This window comes from Lissotriton helveticus, chromosome 8 (assembly GCF_964261635.1).
Source record: "Lissotriton helveticus chromosome 8, aLisHel1.1, whole genome shotgun sequence".
NCBI lineage: Eukaryota > Metazoa > Chordata > Amphibia > Caudata > Salamandridae > Lissotriton > Lissotriton helveticus.
Window position 1 is genome coordinate 280372098 of NC_136069.1, and position 16904 is coordinate 280389001.

Here is a 16904-nt window from a genome sequence, read left to right on the forward strand (position 1 = left end):
TGTTGGATTCCCCTGATGCTGTGCCTCCTGGAACTTCAGGTCCCACTGCAGAGCCCTCATATACCAACAGGCATGTCTCACAAGAAGGATGCAGGAAGCCATGAGGCCCAGCAGCCTCAGGGTCAGTTTTAGTGAAATCCAGGATAAAGGATAAAACATTGGTATCATAGTCTGAATATCCTGGACTTGCTGCTGGGGAGGATAGGCCCGAAACTGCACTGTGTCCAGAACAGCCCAGATGAAAGGGAGCATCTGAAAGGGAGTCAGGTGTGACTTTGGCATGTTTATAATGAACCCAAGCAAAGGCAGGAGGCCCCCCGTAATCTGCAAATCAAATGACTGCATGTCATGTGTGACAATTTCAGACTGTTATGCTTTTTAAGCACTTCAGAATGTTGCATTCTGGGAGTTGTAGTTTCGCTGTAAGCTTCACTGTAAACATTGTCTTAAATAGCAGTGGTAAAGTGCTGCCTGATGAGTCTTACGTGACTTGTGCGCCTTGTACCTATGTATAAGACATAGAATTTGACGTTTCCCCAACCTTAGGCATAACATTTGAAACTCCCGTGAAAAGCACTGGGCCTCTTGAAGTGAGCGCGCCTCGCGCACCGAGCTGGGTAAGTAACGCAGTCCCCGTATCAAGGCTCGCGCAGGCCAGTCCTCCAGACGTTGAACCTGCCTCGTGCCTTTTTTAATCTTCATCGACCTCATCAGATTACGTGCCAGTTCACGTCTTGCCTCCTCCTCCGCCTACTTTAGCTCCATGACACGGATCTGGGATCCACATAGCACTGGCAGGAAGACAGGGCAGACACAGGAGGGTCCACTGTGACCTGGGGTCTCCAAGGCAGACGCACCGGACATCCTTTCCAGGTAACCTCCACCCTCTGGGCTCCGCGGATTCACTTTAAACTGTGTGCATTTGCAGTAAGGGCATTGTGGCTGCATAAGAAGGCTCTGGCTTTCTTTTAGTTCTTTCTTTAAGAGTGTTTGGGAGTGAAATTACTTCATGCTAAACTCATGTGGTCAATAATTTGTCCAGTGCTTATTGTGACAGTGGGGGGCGGGTTAGGGTGCTCTGCTGGGAAGAGATGAACGGTCTGCTTTGGTATGAAGACCGACAAAATTATCTCTTCCACAGCTTCAAACTATACCATATGTAACTGTCAATCTATAGGAAGCTGAAGAAACAAGGTTCACGGCTGCACCATCTGCTTACGTGATTTATTCAAATTCCCCTTTGCAGGGAGGGTTGGTATCACACTGTGTGTCATGCCAAGAACTTAACATCGCAAGCAAACATGCAGTGCATTTATAAAGCGCATGTTCACCTCTAGGGGAATCTTGACGGTGAATAGCAAGTGTTTCCTGTTACCTAACTCAGTGGTACTCATTTTATTGACCCACCGGGATTTGATGCTGTGATTAGGAGGTCTGGACGGTTTATCCACTGAGCCACCATGGACCGAGCAACTTTTTCCTTTTAAACAAACCTGCATAATCTAAGACATTTATTTGGGCCATGTTTGTTCCATTAGCTGTGCAAGCTGCCTTAGAAATTTGTTTTGAAAAGCAGAAAGTATGTTCTTTTTCACGAACTATTTTCTTATTTCCTTTCATTTTATTTGTTTTCTTACGACTCACTAATGATGCCCGCATGAAATATAAAAGAATTTCTCGATAATGCTTTCGTCTTTTTTCCTTAAACTCTGATAGAACAATATTTAGAGTTGATTTAGCCTCACACATGGATTGAATATGGCTTTCTGCCTTCACAGATATATAATGGCTAACTTTAACCAGGGGACTTATTGGAAAACAGTTTACCAATTACCAGGAAGGAGAATACACACGCTTGACATGTATTTCTTCAGCAAACCTTCCAAAATAAACCATCGCAGCCTAGACCGTGGGGTTGGTATTAAGTGTTTACAGCAAAGGCAGTGTCAGACTGTAACAAAAATATATCCCTGCTATAGTGTTAGTCCAGCCCAAGCATTCTCGTGGTTTGGACCAGAGCAGACCAGTGGATAAAGTCAAAAGCCACAACAAACATCGAATATGAACTAGACAGCTGATGGGTAATAGTTACTGCTGATCTGCTGCTAATAGTGCAGAGTGTTACCCTGGCAAGTCCTGACATAGGACTGGGGGTCCACCTTGTCGACACGTCAGCGAACAAATAACCGAACTTAAAGACTCCTCTTATGCCACAAAGAAGATCTTGGTACGGGACTTACAAGAGCAGTGGTTTGATTGGCTGATCATACCTGATAGCATTCTAACAGAAACATTAATTTTCCCATAATTAGACAAGACCCTTCCAAAGATGAAAAAACTACATTTGGAAGACGACTTCAGTTGTTTACATTACATCTGGCCCTTGCTGCATACAGCTGCCCAGCCGAAACACATCAGTGTGTAATCGGAGTATTGGGAAATAGCATTCTCACTGTCTGCCAACAGCAGAAGCAAGGTTCCTCCACTCTTGTCATTCTGGGAGTTCTTCTGAGCTCACAGATGTGAGTCACATGGGTTGAGTCGCTTCCCAGTGCTGCTGGTGAGGTGAACGGAGGAGGACAGCTGCAGAATCTCCCGCTTGGGAGCAGCTGTGACTAGTAGACATTTTTACTCCTCACTTTGACCATGTGTTTGAAGGATTTTCCAAATGATTTCAATTTTCTCTTATAACTGGTTATAGTATTTTTGCTTTTAATAGTGCCTTTGGTATTCACTTGTTCTTTCTCCTGCTCATTTCAAGAGCTGTTCCGAAGAAGACGTCTAAAGTATCATTTGTCATAAGTGCATGCCGTTGTAACCAATCAATAACAGTTTGATTAGAAGATCCCCTAGGTGCACTAATGGGGAGGAGCCACAGAGGCCTCTTGATGGCTCCTGGTGGGTGGGTAGGGCCATCAGGGAGCTGAGGGGTGTGATGAAGATGAGGACAGGTTTTTGGGTAGTATTAATCACCAACAAAAATAATACCCTACTTTAAAAAACACTTGTAAGATACAAGTAAATTCATCTGGAAAACGCTTCAGACACATGGTCACAGTGAGGAGGTAAATGTCTACTTGTCACAGCTGTTCCCAAGTGGGAGATTCTGCAGCTGTGCTCCCCCATTAACCTCACCAGCAGCACTGGGAAGCGACTCAACCCATGTGACTCACAACTGTGGGCTCAGAAGAACTCCTAAGGTGACAAAAGTGATAGAACTTCTGTTGGCAGGAAGGGAGAATGCTGTTTCATAATACTCTAATAACAAACTGATAAAATAGCCCTTAAGGCATTCCCTGTTGTGAAAGCAGTGCTATGGAAAATTATTTTTAGAGTTCTCTACTTATGGGTGGCACCATTCACCGACACATAGCATACTAGCCTGTTTATTGCGCCTCATTACAAGCGAGCTTCTGTGAAGACAACGTCTCAACCTCAGGACTTCTTAAGGCTGGCAGATCTGTAAAATGATGGATACTGCTCCAGCCTAGGTTTGCCTCCAGCTGGAATGGAAAGTTCTCAGTATTCATGTACTCCTGAATGTTATCTCATTATAGCGTGGGTGAGCGAAAGCCTCAACCATACGGATTAAAATGGCTTCACGTACAATTTACCATAAGGTTTCGAAATCCCTAATTTTGAATATGGCTTACATGGTCATTGGCATTTTGACGTTCACTTAAGGGTATTTCTTGTTAACTGCATGGCAGCCCTCACGTCGTAACCCCTATCGAATCCTTAAACTGCAAAAGGATCATCTTCACTTCTATGCAGTCAGAACATCTAATTCATTCTCTGCCACGCGGTGGAACTTTCTTCCTCTCTATCTCAGTGCTCTGCTTTGATCCACCCCTTGAGTTAAACCAGGCTGTCATAAGGTTCCAAACAAAGTCCTTCGTTAATTCACTAAAACACGTTTCTTTGGGGACATTGTACTTTATATATTTGTACCTTACTATGTAGTCCATCAGGTTGTATTTGCTTCTAGAGAAGCATGGATCTCACAAGACTCTTCTCTGTATCTAAATCCTTCTGATAACATTAAGCTGTACCCGACAGAAGCAAGCCATTAGTGAATTTCTATTAGTGGTGAACAGATGTCGCCCATTCCTGCTCCATTCTTGATAATATCCATGTAGTATCACTAGTCAAAAGTTCACAAATATCTATAGTGTGATTATGTATATTTGTGATCAGTTAAAAATGCTGCTAGATTATGGGGCGATTCTGAGTCTGCTGAGTCGTTATGCCACTGTTAAAAGTGAGTTGAACCAAGAGAGGGACAAGGGGCCAGTTTAACGAGGTCCAGCGAACATGGCCCAGGAGACTGTATTACAAGATAAGCACGGAGTTCCTCTGTGTCATGAGTTAAAAAAATCTTAGGCATGATCCGGTCAAGGGGTCTCTGGACGACCAGTATTGTGTGATGTAAGGAGGAGAATTCCTCCTTTTGGAACTAAGGCTGTTAAAAGTGAGACAGCCTGGGTGTGATGGGTTACCCAGATGTGGGTCTGTGCTCACTGTGCCATTGGACTTATGATACATTTTACTATTGAAGCACAAATAGACTGAAACCAGTTTGGGGTTGCTTATGTTCCCATCTGGAGAGGATCTGGCCTGGGAGGTTGGTTACCACTGAAGCAGGACCAAGTCCAACATGCCTCTAACTAGTCTGTGTCTATAGGGACAATTATAACAATCTTACTAAAGATGTCATATCCAGTCAAAGCTTTTACTTCGTTAAAATAATCACTTTAATAATGTTTAAAATATATATGTATATATACACAATAAAAAGTAAACCAAACAGCAATAAATCAAACAATTAACACAAAATACCAACAGTGAACACCAACGTTGCACACAAACCAAGTATCGCCATCACCTCTCCCAGAAAACAATGGGCAATCTTATCCTATAAGAGAATACCTGAAGCTGTTTGAGATCACAATTATGACGCAAACCACTGATCACAAAGTGTGTTTTGCAGTTCTCTCTCTTAGAAAACAAAGATCTAATGTCATCCTCTGTGAAGGGCTCTGATGACCCTATGTTTAGCTCGCAATCATTCATTTAGTTCTTCATCATGATCAATTACAACTATAATCGAGGGGTGGGGGGCAGGCTGAGTTTTCACAACCCCCCCCCTCCCCAAAGAGAACATTTGAAAGTAAGCCCAAAAGGATATATTACTTTTCATGACCATGCTCAAGGTGGATCTGGCTACCAGGCGGTGCCTCTGCACAGCCAGGGCGCTCACAGGGACACATCTTCAGGCTGACTGAGGTTGGATGATGGGTCCATACTCAATGCCACAGCAGGTAAAGGGTGGTGAGTACTGGAATTAAATAGTGGAAGGTGCCATGGGGGAATAAAAGGTTCACAAATGTTGGGGAAGGGGCATGTGCTCTTCAGGCAGTCACCACTCTAAGTTGCTCACCTTCTAATGAAGAAAATGCTTTTTTGTTCAGTCACCATCCAACCTCTGGTTAGAAGTAAGGAGAATTTCTAGGTGCTCTGGTCAGCGTCCTCTTGATTCTTTGGTAGTCTGGAGCTTGCACTCAAGAAATGCAGCAGTGGTAGCACCGCAAGGCAAAGCCAGCAGAACATCACAGGACCCCGTGGACTTAATCCCAGTCCAGGGAAATAGGCGGTCTACAGCTCCATGTTAAGGGAGCTCTTCAACAATGTCCGCTGAGGTCTGTGACTATGTAGCTCTTAAAAACGCCGGAGCGGGGTTCATCTTATATGTCCAGTTCATGGCAGTTGGGCAGAAGCACAATCGCTAATCGTTTCGGGTGCATCTTCGAACTTTGAAATTTCAACTCCTGTGGGTGGGATGTATTTCCCACTTCTAAGAAAATGCAAATGTTATTTGGCAGAGGCAAGCAGACTGCTCTTTTAGAAACTTTGTGTACCTAATCAGACAGTGCCTATGAAAGAGCAAGAGGATGATGGGTTGGCCTTTCTGCTTATGCAGAGAGCATTAATCGCAATTTTATTCTCAGTATTTATACATTTTTATCTTAGCAAGTAGCACATAAGCTGCAGAATACAGACAATAGTAATATTTATCAAATGTAGGTACTTCACAACGGAGTACATGGGAAACTACCACGTATGAAGATGCTTTTGAAATATCAATTATTTCCTACTGCTTAGCTGCATCCATGCCTCTAATTCTCTTTTAACACTTTTTTAATAAGATTCTGAGTATAAAATGTACATTGAGCGGTTGTTAATGAGTCTATTTCAATCTACATTTCAAAAGAAATATTTGCATTTTATGTACAACATATACTTCTCAGTATGAAACGTCTTTATCTCAGTTCACAGAAAATGTATTTCAGCCCATGCTATATACACAATAGTAAGCAATGTACTATTTCCAGTGTAAAATATATGCATTTCACTATTATGTATTAGATTTACAGGTATTTACTTATTTTCTATTGAGGTAACACTAGTTGACATACAGGCAGACTATCCAAAGGAAAACATATAGTACATTTCATATTGTTTATTTAATTTTATATGCATTGTCCATTGATAGTAAACATACCATTTGAAGAGCCATGCAATGGTTAAGAATGTAAACATGAAGAAATACATTTATGGAAAGAAGATTTTGGGGAGGCCATTACAAACTAATTGCACGTTACATTGCAATGCCAATTTGGAAGAAACTATTATAGGGAATACCGAATTTAAGAAAGACCTTGACAAAATTCCTCATTGGAAACCCTAACATTTATCATTACCCCAATCCGTTCCCAAAACCTTTACTATGCACAAACTCTACATCTCACAGCAATCAGAACCCTATCAATAACACTACCACTAGCTCTAAGGATAACCTAAATAGTTAACACAACCATAAGCTCAAATGTGAACCTAAATATAGCACTAACCCCCTCCCCTAACCGAATGTTAACCCTTGCCCTGGGTGTAACACACACTCTAAACTCTGCTAATCCTAAACGTTGCCTTATTTTAAATTCAACACACAGCCATAACCTTAATTTCTCACATAACCATAATAACATTGTAACCCTTTTAACAGCAATAACCATAATCATATCTCTTACCCCAGGCTTAGAGGTTCAATGATGAAGTCATTATCAGGACATGGAAGAACACAAGTGAAATACATTTCGAAAATGGGTTTACTTTGTTACTACTTAAAAAACTCTTAATTTTCGATTACTTCATTTACACCTTTCTACATTTTATTTACTGCATGATGGCTTTCTTTAATGGTTTCTCAGTTTTGACATATTGCCAAAGTACAAATTTTACACCTGCAAAGAATAAAGGCTGCAGTATAACTTACAGTGATTTCATGGGGAAATGAGTCATTGTGCTTCTGATAACAAGCCACCAACGTGTAGAGATATTTGTTATTAAGCTTTATTTGTATATATTTAGACATAGTATGAGGCCTGGCACTATGGGACATGAGAAATAACTTTATTCCTCACTCTCATATGTCTAAATCTCACTGTGTCTGAGACTGTTTAGTCTCTGCCAGCTGTGACCTCTGACAGTGCATGATGTTACTGCTATCACTAAGTTTCAGAATGTACACAAATATCCTGACCTTGTGTCTTGTACACGGGGAAAAGGCCTACGGAACACAATGCAATACAGTACTAAAAGTTAAACTGAATATATTAGCACACATAAGGAATATAATTGCATATAAAATGATCACAAAAGATAAAAAATTACTGTACAAACTTGCCGAATTCGTCACGTCAATAGACTTAAAAATGACAGTAGGTGCTCAAAAACGACACGACCCATAAATTGGAAAATGATTAAAAGAAACCTACAACACATTGAACATCAAACACCCTCAATGCCACAACCACGGGTTCACTTTCGGGTCTTGAGCCATTTGGAATAAAAATTGTCCTATTTTTTTATCTCCCGTACTCATACTGGTGCGCTGTAACTCCAAGCTCACAAGAAAAAGACATAATTGTTTCAGAGATGTGCTGGTGCATCAACCAATTTTTGATAAATAGGTGGCGATCAAGGGATCCATCATACTCAAATTAATAATATATCTATTTTAGGGTTCAGTTCCACATCTTAATCGGGATTAGTCTTCTTTTGTTTTTTCACTTAACCTTTCTCTTCACAACCACAAGACTTCTCAATTTCTTCGCTTCAATAATTTCAACTTTTGTTTTTGTTGTTACATGTGCCTTTTCATACTGGCAATGGGCTTCCAAATTACCATCTCAATTGTGTTTTGTATTGCATGTGGATTATTATTATTATGTGTCAGAATGAAAGTGGGGGGGGGGGGTGATGTAGGGGGCTACAGTGCTTCCTCAACCTCTCGTCCGACTTCTATTACCTCCACATATCCTCTGCCACTTCATTTATTTCATTTCCACGCCTGCCTAATGATCGTATTCTTTCTCATATTTTGGTTTGTTATCAAAGTCATTTAGGTTGTGCATGCTTGTGTGCCTTCTCCTTATACTTTGCCTTTCTACTATTCAGCCTGTTTAACATATCTTTTTAATGATTGAATGACTTAATACATACATTTTCTGGAATGATTTCGGCGAGCACTGGAGATACCTATATCTGTCATTACTGGGCTCGGCGGCCATATTTAAGATGATCTTCCTGCACAGGTTTTGATACACCCTTCAAAACATTCCATTTAGGATACCAGTCAATTTCTTTAGGAAATTGGAGACATCAATTTGCCTATTTCTGTGGAACAGCACAACTCCACGTACAGCTTTGAATAAACTGATGAGGAGGGTGTACGACAGGCGCATAGAGCTACATGACATCAGAAACTACTGGCTACACCATTGACAATCAGAAACTACTGAGTGTTTGCGCCCTGGGACGAAGCCGCGATTAGAATAGACAGGCTTGCAATGAAAAATGGGAGACACCCAGCAATACTATACCGACACCGGCCGCCCAGAACATTACTGACACATGTACAAAATATGGTGACACTATGGCAGAAAGCTACAAGGTTTCGGGTTTGTTGGGACTCTAACTGAAAGCACTTCCTTGTAGGGTAGGATAACTTATCAGTATTGATCACCCTTAAAGGATTCAGAGGGTGGGATAATATTGGAATAAGCAAATTGGGTGACGTCCAATCAGGTGAATAAATGATCCTATTTAGTGTTTTTTGGAGGGAGTATCAGACGCCTGTTATTGAACAATATGAATACATGCAGGTACGGCATGCTTTGATGCCCCACAGTAAAAAAGAGTACTAAGGTCTCTAAATCATACCAGTCAGAAGACAGGATACACAGTGAACCCTTATATTTTACCTCACTTTTTAATCACTGTTGTTTCTTAATATCATTAATTAATTACCTATTTGGCTCAACTTTTTATTTCTGTAATTTTTGATTGTGTAAAAAATATATATTTACATGGAGCATAGAATATACATGGGTGGAGGGAAAAAGGAAAAGGAAAGAAAAAAGGGGGGTGAGAAGAGAAAGAAGAAAACGCCCGGGGGGGGGGGGGGGGAGTTCGCTACCAGCTTCCAGTCTTATTGGGGTTAGTCCGATTGCCAGTCAAGTTCTGCTTGTCGATGTCGTCCTCCGCCCCTTTGCTTGCTTGGTTGACATCCTTGGTCCACGCCCCGGAGGATAGAAAGGATAGAGAAAGGTCGAAGAAGAAAAAAGAAAGGAGCGTTGCAGGTTACATCCCTGTTGTGTGCACAGAGACCGGCGAGGTGTACCGCTTCGCTGATTGCCTAGCTTCGCCGCCTATGGGGGTTTATGCGATGATAGGTAGTTGTCTAGGGAACCCCACATATTCGACTGCCTGTGTGTTTTCGGTGAGTGTATCGCTGTGATGTTGTCAGCCCCTCGTAGGAAGGTGATCCAGTTAAGCCATGCTTTAGACGTGGCTTTCGCTGTGTCTTTCCAGTTGCTTAGGACTGTTTTGACTGCCGCAGTCAGCAGTAGGTCGATGAGATCGCGGTCTCTAATGGTTGTGATTGATGGGGATGTGAAACCCAGGACCAGGCTGTGGAAATCTATATGTATGGTTACCCCTGTGATATGGTTAATTAGTGTTCCAATTTTGTTCCAGAATTCCCTAACCTTAGAACCGCTGAAGTGTAGGTGTTCCAGGTCTCCCTTCCCTTTGTCACAGTTCCAGCAAGAATCGCTCTCTCGGATTCCCATGGATGCTAGGCGGGCTGGTGTCCAGTATGCCTTATGTACTAGCCAGAATTTGGTCTGGTTTAGAGTTGCCGTTACCTTTTTCCTGGAGGTGGATCTCCATAGCTCGGCTCTCTCATCCTCACTTAGCACCCTCCCGCTATTGTTCCCCAAAAATTCGTGACTTTGTCGTTGAGTTTGGTAGATTTAGGGCATAGGGCTTTGTAAAGGTGTGCCACTTGGTGTCCCAGAATGTTGAGGTTGGCGGCGTGTTGTATGAGTGATGGTGTTAGACCGTTAAGGTTTGCCTTTCTTACTGCTACCTTGATCTTCAGAAAGTTGTACAGTTCTATGCTCTGTAGGTTGTGCTTTTCCTTAAGGGTGTCAAAAGTTAGGTGCGTGCCTTGTTTCTGAAGGTCGTTGGCAGTGGAGATGCTGTGTCTATACCATGAATGCATGTTCAGAGTCTTATCCCTGTATTTTATTGTGGGGTTGTGCCAAATGGACTCGAATTGACTTTTCCTTATGCTTGTTCCCATTAGTTTGTCAACACTTAGGAGCGCAGTTCTTGTGTTCTTTAGGACGGGGTTGTCCTTGATTGCTGGGTGTCGGGTGGCGGTGAGAACTTTTTAATGAGAAATTTTACTCTTTGTAATTGGCTGAAGTAGCAGCTATTTTTTGCTACGCTCTTTTTGTAGTGAGACAATGCAAGACAGACAAGTCATATTTTTGCAATTCCAGAATCAAGTTCAGGTAGTTTTATTTCATCCGCTGTTCCCTTTTTCTGGATATGCGCAAATTAATCAGAAAACTATATTTGTTTATAACTCCTATGTGTAACTAGTGCAAGAACGTCTGTATCAATTGTAGAGACCATTTCAGTGATCTAAAACACCTAACCCAACCAGTCCATTCTCCTCCATACACAGCCATAGTACCTCGACATAAGGACAAATGTTTTGCGAATTTCTGCAGCATAATCAATCACTTTGCCATGGCCAAATTCTACAGTTTTTATAGATCAGAATATCAACGGATAAGTGCCCTTTAATTAGTATTCCAAATGCAATGATCAGAACAGCCCTTTATCTGCCCCAGCAAACATTCAAGCACAAATATTGCAAAAATGATCATTATGTCCGGGACAAACCTCCATCAACCTGGATTTAAAACTGTACAGAGCTACAAATACCACCTCTGAAGGGAGAATTTTCTATAACATGATGAAGGCCGCCTTCCCCACAAAGGCTGACTAAATATCTCAATATCTGTCATTAGTCTCTTTTCTTTCAGTTATTGGACAGAAGTGAGTTCTATCCGGTACCTTGAGCCGTTCTCTCCAACTATACTCGACTAGGTTCTCATGTAACATAGAGTCTGATTCACAAAGGTAAACTTACAACTTTGTGTAAATTTACGATTGTTTGCTATTCACAAAGGTATTTACCAAATAGTATCTTTACGACTGCGGAGTATCCGCACATAAAAACATAGAACTGTCCTATCTTTTATGGGAGGAGGCTCCGCAGTTGTAAAGATATTACTAGTAACATAACGATGAGAATAGCAAAAAATCCTAAACGTACACAAAAGTGTAAGTTTACCTTTGTGAATCAGGCCCTCTGTTTTTGGAATGACAAATATAACATTCATGGTCACTGATGCTATAGCAATTTTGCTACTTGTAGCAAGGTATTTATTTGGCAATTCAGCAGTTGAGTTCCCTGATTACCTATGAAATTGTTGCTCCAACAGCTTCCACAAGTTGGAACCCTGATTCAATAACTATAACTTAAATATTGTATTCTACTTTTCTGCAGTGTTTAACCAACCAGAGTGCTAACCCTGATTTCAAAGATAAAACTGTATACAAAATTCATTATTTATAACTTCTGCTCTGAATTCTTGATACAGGGTAGGGTTTTTATACATTTTTAATTTCCATACTTTGTTCCATTTCTAGGAAAAGCTAACATCCACCTCTTGACTACTGCTCATAAAGAACTCTGTGAGGACTTGGACCTCAGACCTCACCATCATTGGCAAAGATGGAGCGATCTACACAGGAGCTGTTCCTCAACTTCATGATCGTCTTGATCACTGTCCTGCTCATGTGGCTTCTTGTGAAATCTTATCTAGAATAAGGAACCTCACAATGCCATTCGGATTACCCTAAATGTGTACATCTGTGAAGAACAATGTAAGCGATGCACAAGTTCACGCAAGCTACACCGCTGTGTATCCTGTGTAGCTCATATGCGGCCTGAATTGCAAAATGTAAAGTCCACGCAAAGATGTTCCATCGAATCCCTTGGGCACCGCAAGCTGATCTCAGAGGGCAAACTAAGCCTCCAGTTAACAACGACCCTAATGTGAAGCGCTCACCGCAAAGTTAATCTATGTGCTTCTTGTGGTTTTGTGTTCAATTGTAAAAGGAAAGGAAAATAATCTCTTTATTGTCAATGCCATAACAGGGATACAACCTTTTCCTTGCATGCAAATACAGCTTGGCCAGTATGTTATTGCTGTTTAAGTGCAAAGCCAACTCCAGTAGATGGAATCCTGACTGAAGAAATCCATTGTTTGCTCAACGCTATTTGCAATTGAATAAAGAGAAAAAGTTTGTTGCCTCTTTGTTGTTGCTTTCATTGGTGCTACTCGACTATAACTATGTATCAGGCTTCACACGCTTACTGTGCCATTCAAATTTTAGTTAACAATTACATTAATATATATACTGCACACACACATATATGTTTCTGTTTACATATATCGATATCCCTGTTGTTCACACCAAGTATTGGACACAGACACCACTTCACTTTCTCTGCTGATTTATTGCAGTTTCTTCTGCCATAACACATATTGGCCAACCATGGCCTTGATCAATTACACGCATTGATAGTGAAGTCCAATTTTATACTAATCTCATGATGTGTAGACATAGAAAACAAACTACAAAGAATAACAAAAATATTGTGATAAAATTATCGTGAAGTTCAGGCAATATGCTCTGATTATTATAAAAGTTGTTAAACAAACAGCAACCGCGAAAGACACAGAATTAATTACTACATATGATTAAGCTGGGTATATGCAATACAATTACTGCATTCTGTGTTTCTTATAACACTGAGTTTGCTTTGCTTGAGGTGTCTGAGGCGATCCGTGAGTGTCTGGATGCCGGCGGGAGAGCCGCATTGGTTATGTTAGATCTCTCGGCGGCATTCGATACGGTTCCCCATTCTCTTCTCCTCGATCGCCTATCAGAGATAGGCATCTCTGGCTGGGCCCTGCAGTGGATTAGGTCCTTCTTGGAAGGCCGGACACAGTGGGTCTGGCTCCCTCCCTATGCCTCTGAGCCGTTGCAGGTTACCACCGGGCTGCCCCAGTGGTCATCACTTAGCCCGCTACTCTTTCACATCTATGTGACCCCGCTGGTTTATCTTGCGGAGTCACTTGGGGCTAAAGTGATGGCCTATGCCGATGACACGCAGCTCTTGTTTTCCTGGAGCAAGGAGGACGACTCGGTTGTTGCAGACCAACATTGTTTGTCTTTGGTTTTCCAGTGGCTGGCTAATGCTCAGCCGAAATGTAACGAGGGGAAATCGAAGGTGCTCTGCTATGGCTCGTTCACTCTGGACTTCAAAGAAAGACTCTGGCCGCCTGGCTTCCCGCGCCCTCTGGCAGATAATAGTGCCGCAAAAAATCTGGGCATTTGGTTCGACGACAACCTGAATTTCTTTACTCAAGTAATGAAGTTGGCGGGCACTTGCTTTGGCATCTTGAAAACTTTGAGGAAGTTTCTTCCCTTTCTGCCAGGCAGAGTCAGAGAAACTGTGGTCCCGGCTCTTATCTTGTCCCATTTGGACTACGCCAATGCTCTATTGGTTGGCAGCTTGGGCTTTCTTATCCAGAAATTGCAGGTTGTGCAAAACTCGGCGGTCAGACTGCTGTTTGGCTTGTCATCAAGGTTCAGTGTGCGCTTTCATTTGCGTGCCTTGCACTGGCTTCCAGTTGACTCATGGCTGAAATTTAAGATGTTGACCATTGCCCATAGGGCCCTCCATGGGCTTGGTCCCATCTACTTGCAAAGGAGGTTTACTTTTAACACACCAGGAAGACAGCAGTGTTTGTCCTGCTTCAGACCCCTAGGTTCAACCGCCAAAGACTGGGTGGTAACTCGTTCATGCGGAAAGCTACCTTGGCTTGGAACTCGTTGCCTTTGGCTCTTCAGTGTATCCAGGATCCATTGCTCTTTAAGAAAAAAATGAAAACATTGCTTTTCTAGTGCTGTTCTGTGCATTTTTGGTCCTTACCTCTAGCTAGCGCCGGGACACTTTCGAGTAGCTGCGCGCTGTACAAATTTAATATAACATAACATGAATCCATTTATATGTGCTAAAATCACCAAATACTTTCCTTATGCATTAGAAAATATGCAACGTTCACAAGAAATCCTAAACCTAATGCACAAATCAAAACAATACAAGGCAAATGGTTATTCATGTGTATTCGCAACGGATGTGCATACCATATACATCACAGGATGAATCCCATTACTATTATTAGCTGCAGTTACACATCACTAAACATAGATAAAAGCCCATTCACTTGTCAATTAGGCCATGGTTAGCCAAATAGGTATTTCACATAGCCTAGTCAAAAATCAAGTACAAGTATCCCATATACAAACATGGAGAAAGTTATATAAAATATTGCAGCCACATAATCAACAAACAAAATACCAATTAATGAACAAAAGAGTTGAAATTCAAAATGCGCTGATACGATGTTAAAAATGTCCTGATATGATGTTAAAAAATAACCTCAAATGATCCTAAGCAATTGCCTAAAACCCAAACACACAGCCACACCTGATGTGAGAACTATAAAAGACTTTAAGGGATGGATATCGGTTCAGTTATTACCCTCATAAATAAATCTATCCATATTAAAATCAGAATACATCGGGAACAATTTATAAGAATGTATGAAGATCCTATTCCTCATTTATTCCGTTAGGTGATTTGGAGTCTAGGTTCAAGATATATCTAGTCTCCAATTGTCTTAGGGGCCCTTGTTCACTGGCTGGAAATTTGGTAGCAAGCAATACGTCACAGTCATTATTCAGCTCATTAAATATAGTTCCTCCCCAAGTGGGTAATGATGCATGATGGTTATTGCAGTCCTGTGACCCAATACGAGTATCCCCCTTCTGTGGGTTCGCTGTACCAAGTCTCATATATACTCAATTCCGGATTTCTCATGAAGCTTTGCTCTGACAATCTCAAAAGTACAAAGCACAGAGGAAGCCCCCTCCTACCCATATTGTACCTTAGCGAGTGCAACACATAGCGGGTCACTTACACTCTATTCTTTACCCCGCCTCTTTGTTAATCACTCCACGAGCACTTCACACCCTTATAGGTCCTGAAGAAAGCCAGCTCATTACCAAGGCTTGGCTGAAACATGTTGACCACACAGGATGTGGGAGACTATAGATAACTCCACAATAGATCCATTGCCTTGTTTTTAACACTGCCAAGGGCCCGCTAATAAAATTACCTATCATGGGAATTGGGGCCCGAGGACAGTTTTTAAATTCACACTCACATGCTATCACTGCACACTCATTCACCACGAAACCAGCTCCGCTGTAAACAGGCGTTGAAGCACACCCGGGACACATTAGGTGTCACCGGGCGGAGCCCGATGATGAAGCATGCCACCAACTAGTTTGGTGGGTGAGGGCTTTCAAAAGAAATTATATTTCTTTCTTCTGTACAAACACACTATCCCTATGCCCTTTGAGGCTTGTTCAAATTGATAATACACCAACATCAAAGGGTGTCACACCCTTCAGCAGAAAGGAGGCACAAGTCCTGAGAACCAGCTTGTCTGGGGAAAAAGTTGTATAAGGAGGGTACAGAGAGTGCCTGCATTTCCCTGGCCCCCTTGGTGGATGTAATGGCCACTAAAGAAAGACATCTTGAGGTTTAACAAACATAGTGGACAGTTGTGCAGTGGCTTGAAAGGAGCGCACACAATAAAATTCAGAACCAGATTTAAGTCCCACTGGGGCATGATTAATGGTTTGGGAGGAAACAAATGGAGATATTTGAGGAACCTTGTCACAAAAGGTAACTTGAACAAAAATGGTTGTCCGGCCAATGCAAATTGTCGAAATGGTTGATAAATAGCCTTTAGTTGTGCCCAGAGCAGAACCCTGCTGGGCCAAAGACAGAACAAATAGAAACACTTGGAACATGTGTGAAGTGAAAGGGTTGATGTCCTCGGATGCACATCATACCACAAATTTTTCCCAACGGCAGGCAAACACCATCTTGGTGATGGAAGCCTGGTTGCCAGAATAACATCGCAGACTTCAGGAGCAAAGTTGAAAGCTGGCAAGTGGTGCAGCGCAATCTCCACGCAAGGCGACGGAGGGTGCACAGGTTTGAGTGCAGGACTCTCCCTTGCTTTTTGCTCCTACAGAGATCCTCCTGAAGAGACAGTCTGACCAGAGGACTGATGCTAAAGCTCAATAGCCCAGAACATCGGACTCTTCGTGTACAATCTAGAGCCACAAGAATGACTTGGGAACTCTGGACTGGAGTGGTATTGACAGAAAGGCATACAGGAGGCCCGATCGCCAAGTAATGCAAAAAAGCATCTCCAAATGAGAGCTGCCTTGGAAACATTAGTGCACAAAACTACTGACATTGCACGTTC

At 42.0% G+C, this 16904-nt stretch overlaps 1 protein-coding gene across 1 annotated transcript; it reads left to right on the forward strand.

The window, feature by feature from the left end:
- Positions 1 to 745: 745 nt before the first annotated feature.
- On the forward strand, positions 746 to 12801 carry LOC144772603 (sarcolipin-like). The gene is made up of 2 exons (XM_078657038.1): positions 746 to 873; positions 12133 to 12801. The coding sequence occupies exon 2, from the start codon at positions 12218 to 12220 to the stop codon at positions 12311 to 12313; it is 96 nt and encodes a 31-aa protein (XP_078513164.1). The 5' UTR covers positions 746 to 873; positions 12133 to 12217; the 3' UTR covers positions 12314 to 12801.
- Positions 12802 to 16904: the final 4103 nt, after the last annotated feature.

Coding starts and splice junctions, on each gene's coding strand:
- LOC144772603 (XM_078657038.1), top strand. CDS start 12,218: ATGGAGCGATCTACACAGGAGCTGTTCCTCAACTTCATGATCGTCTTG.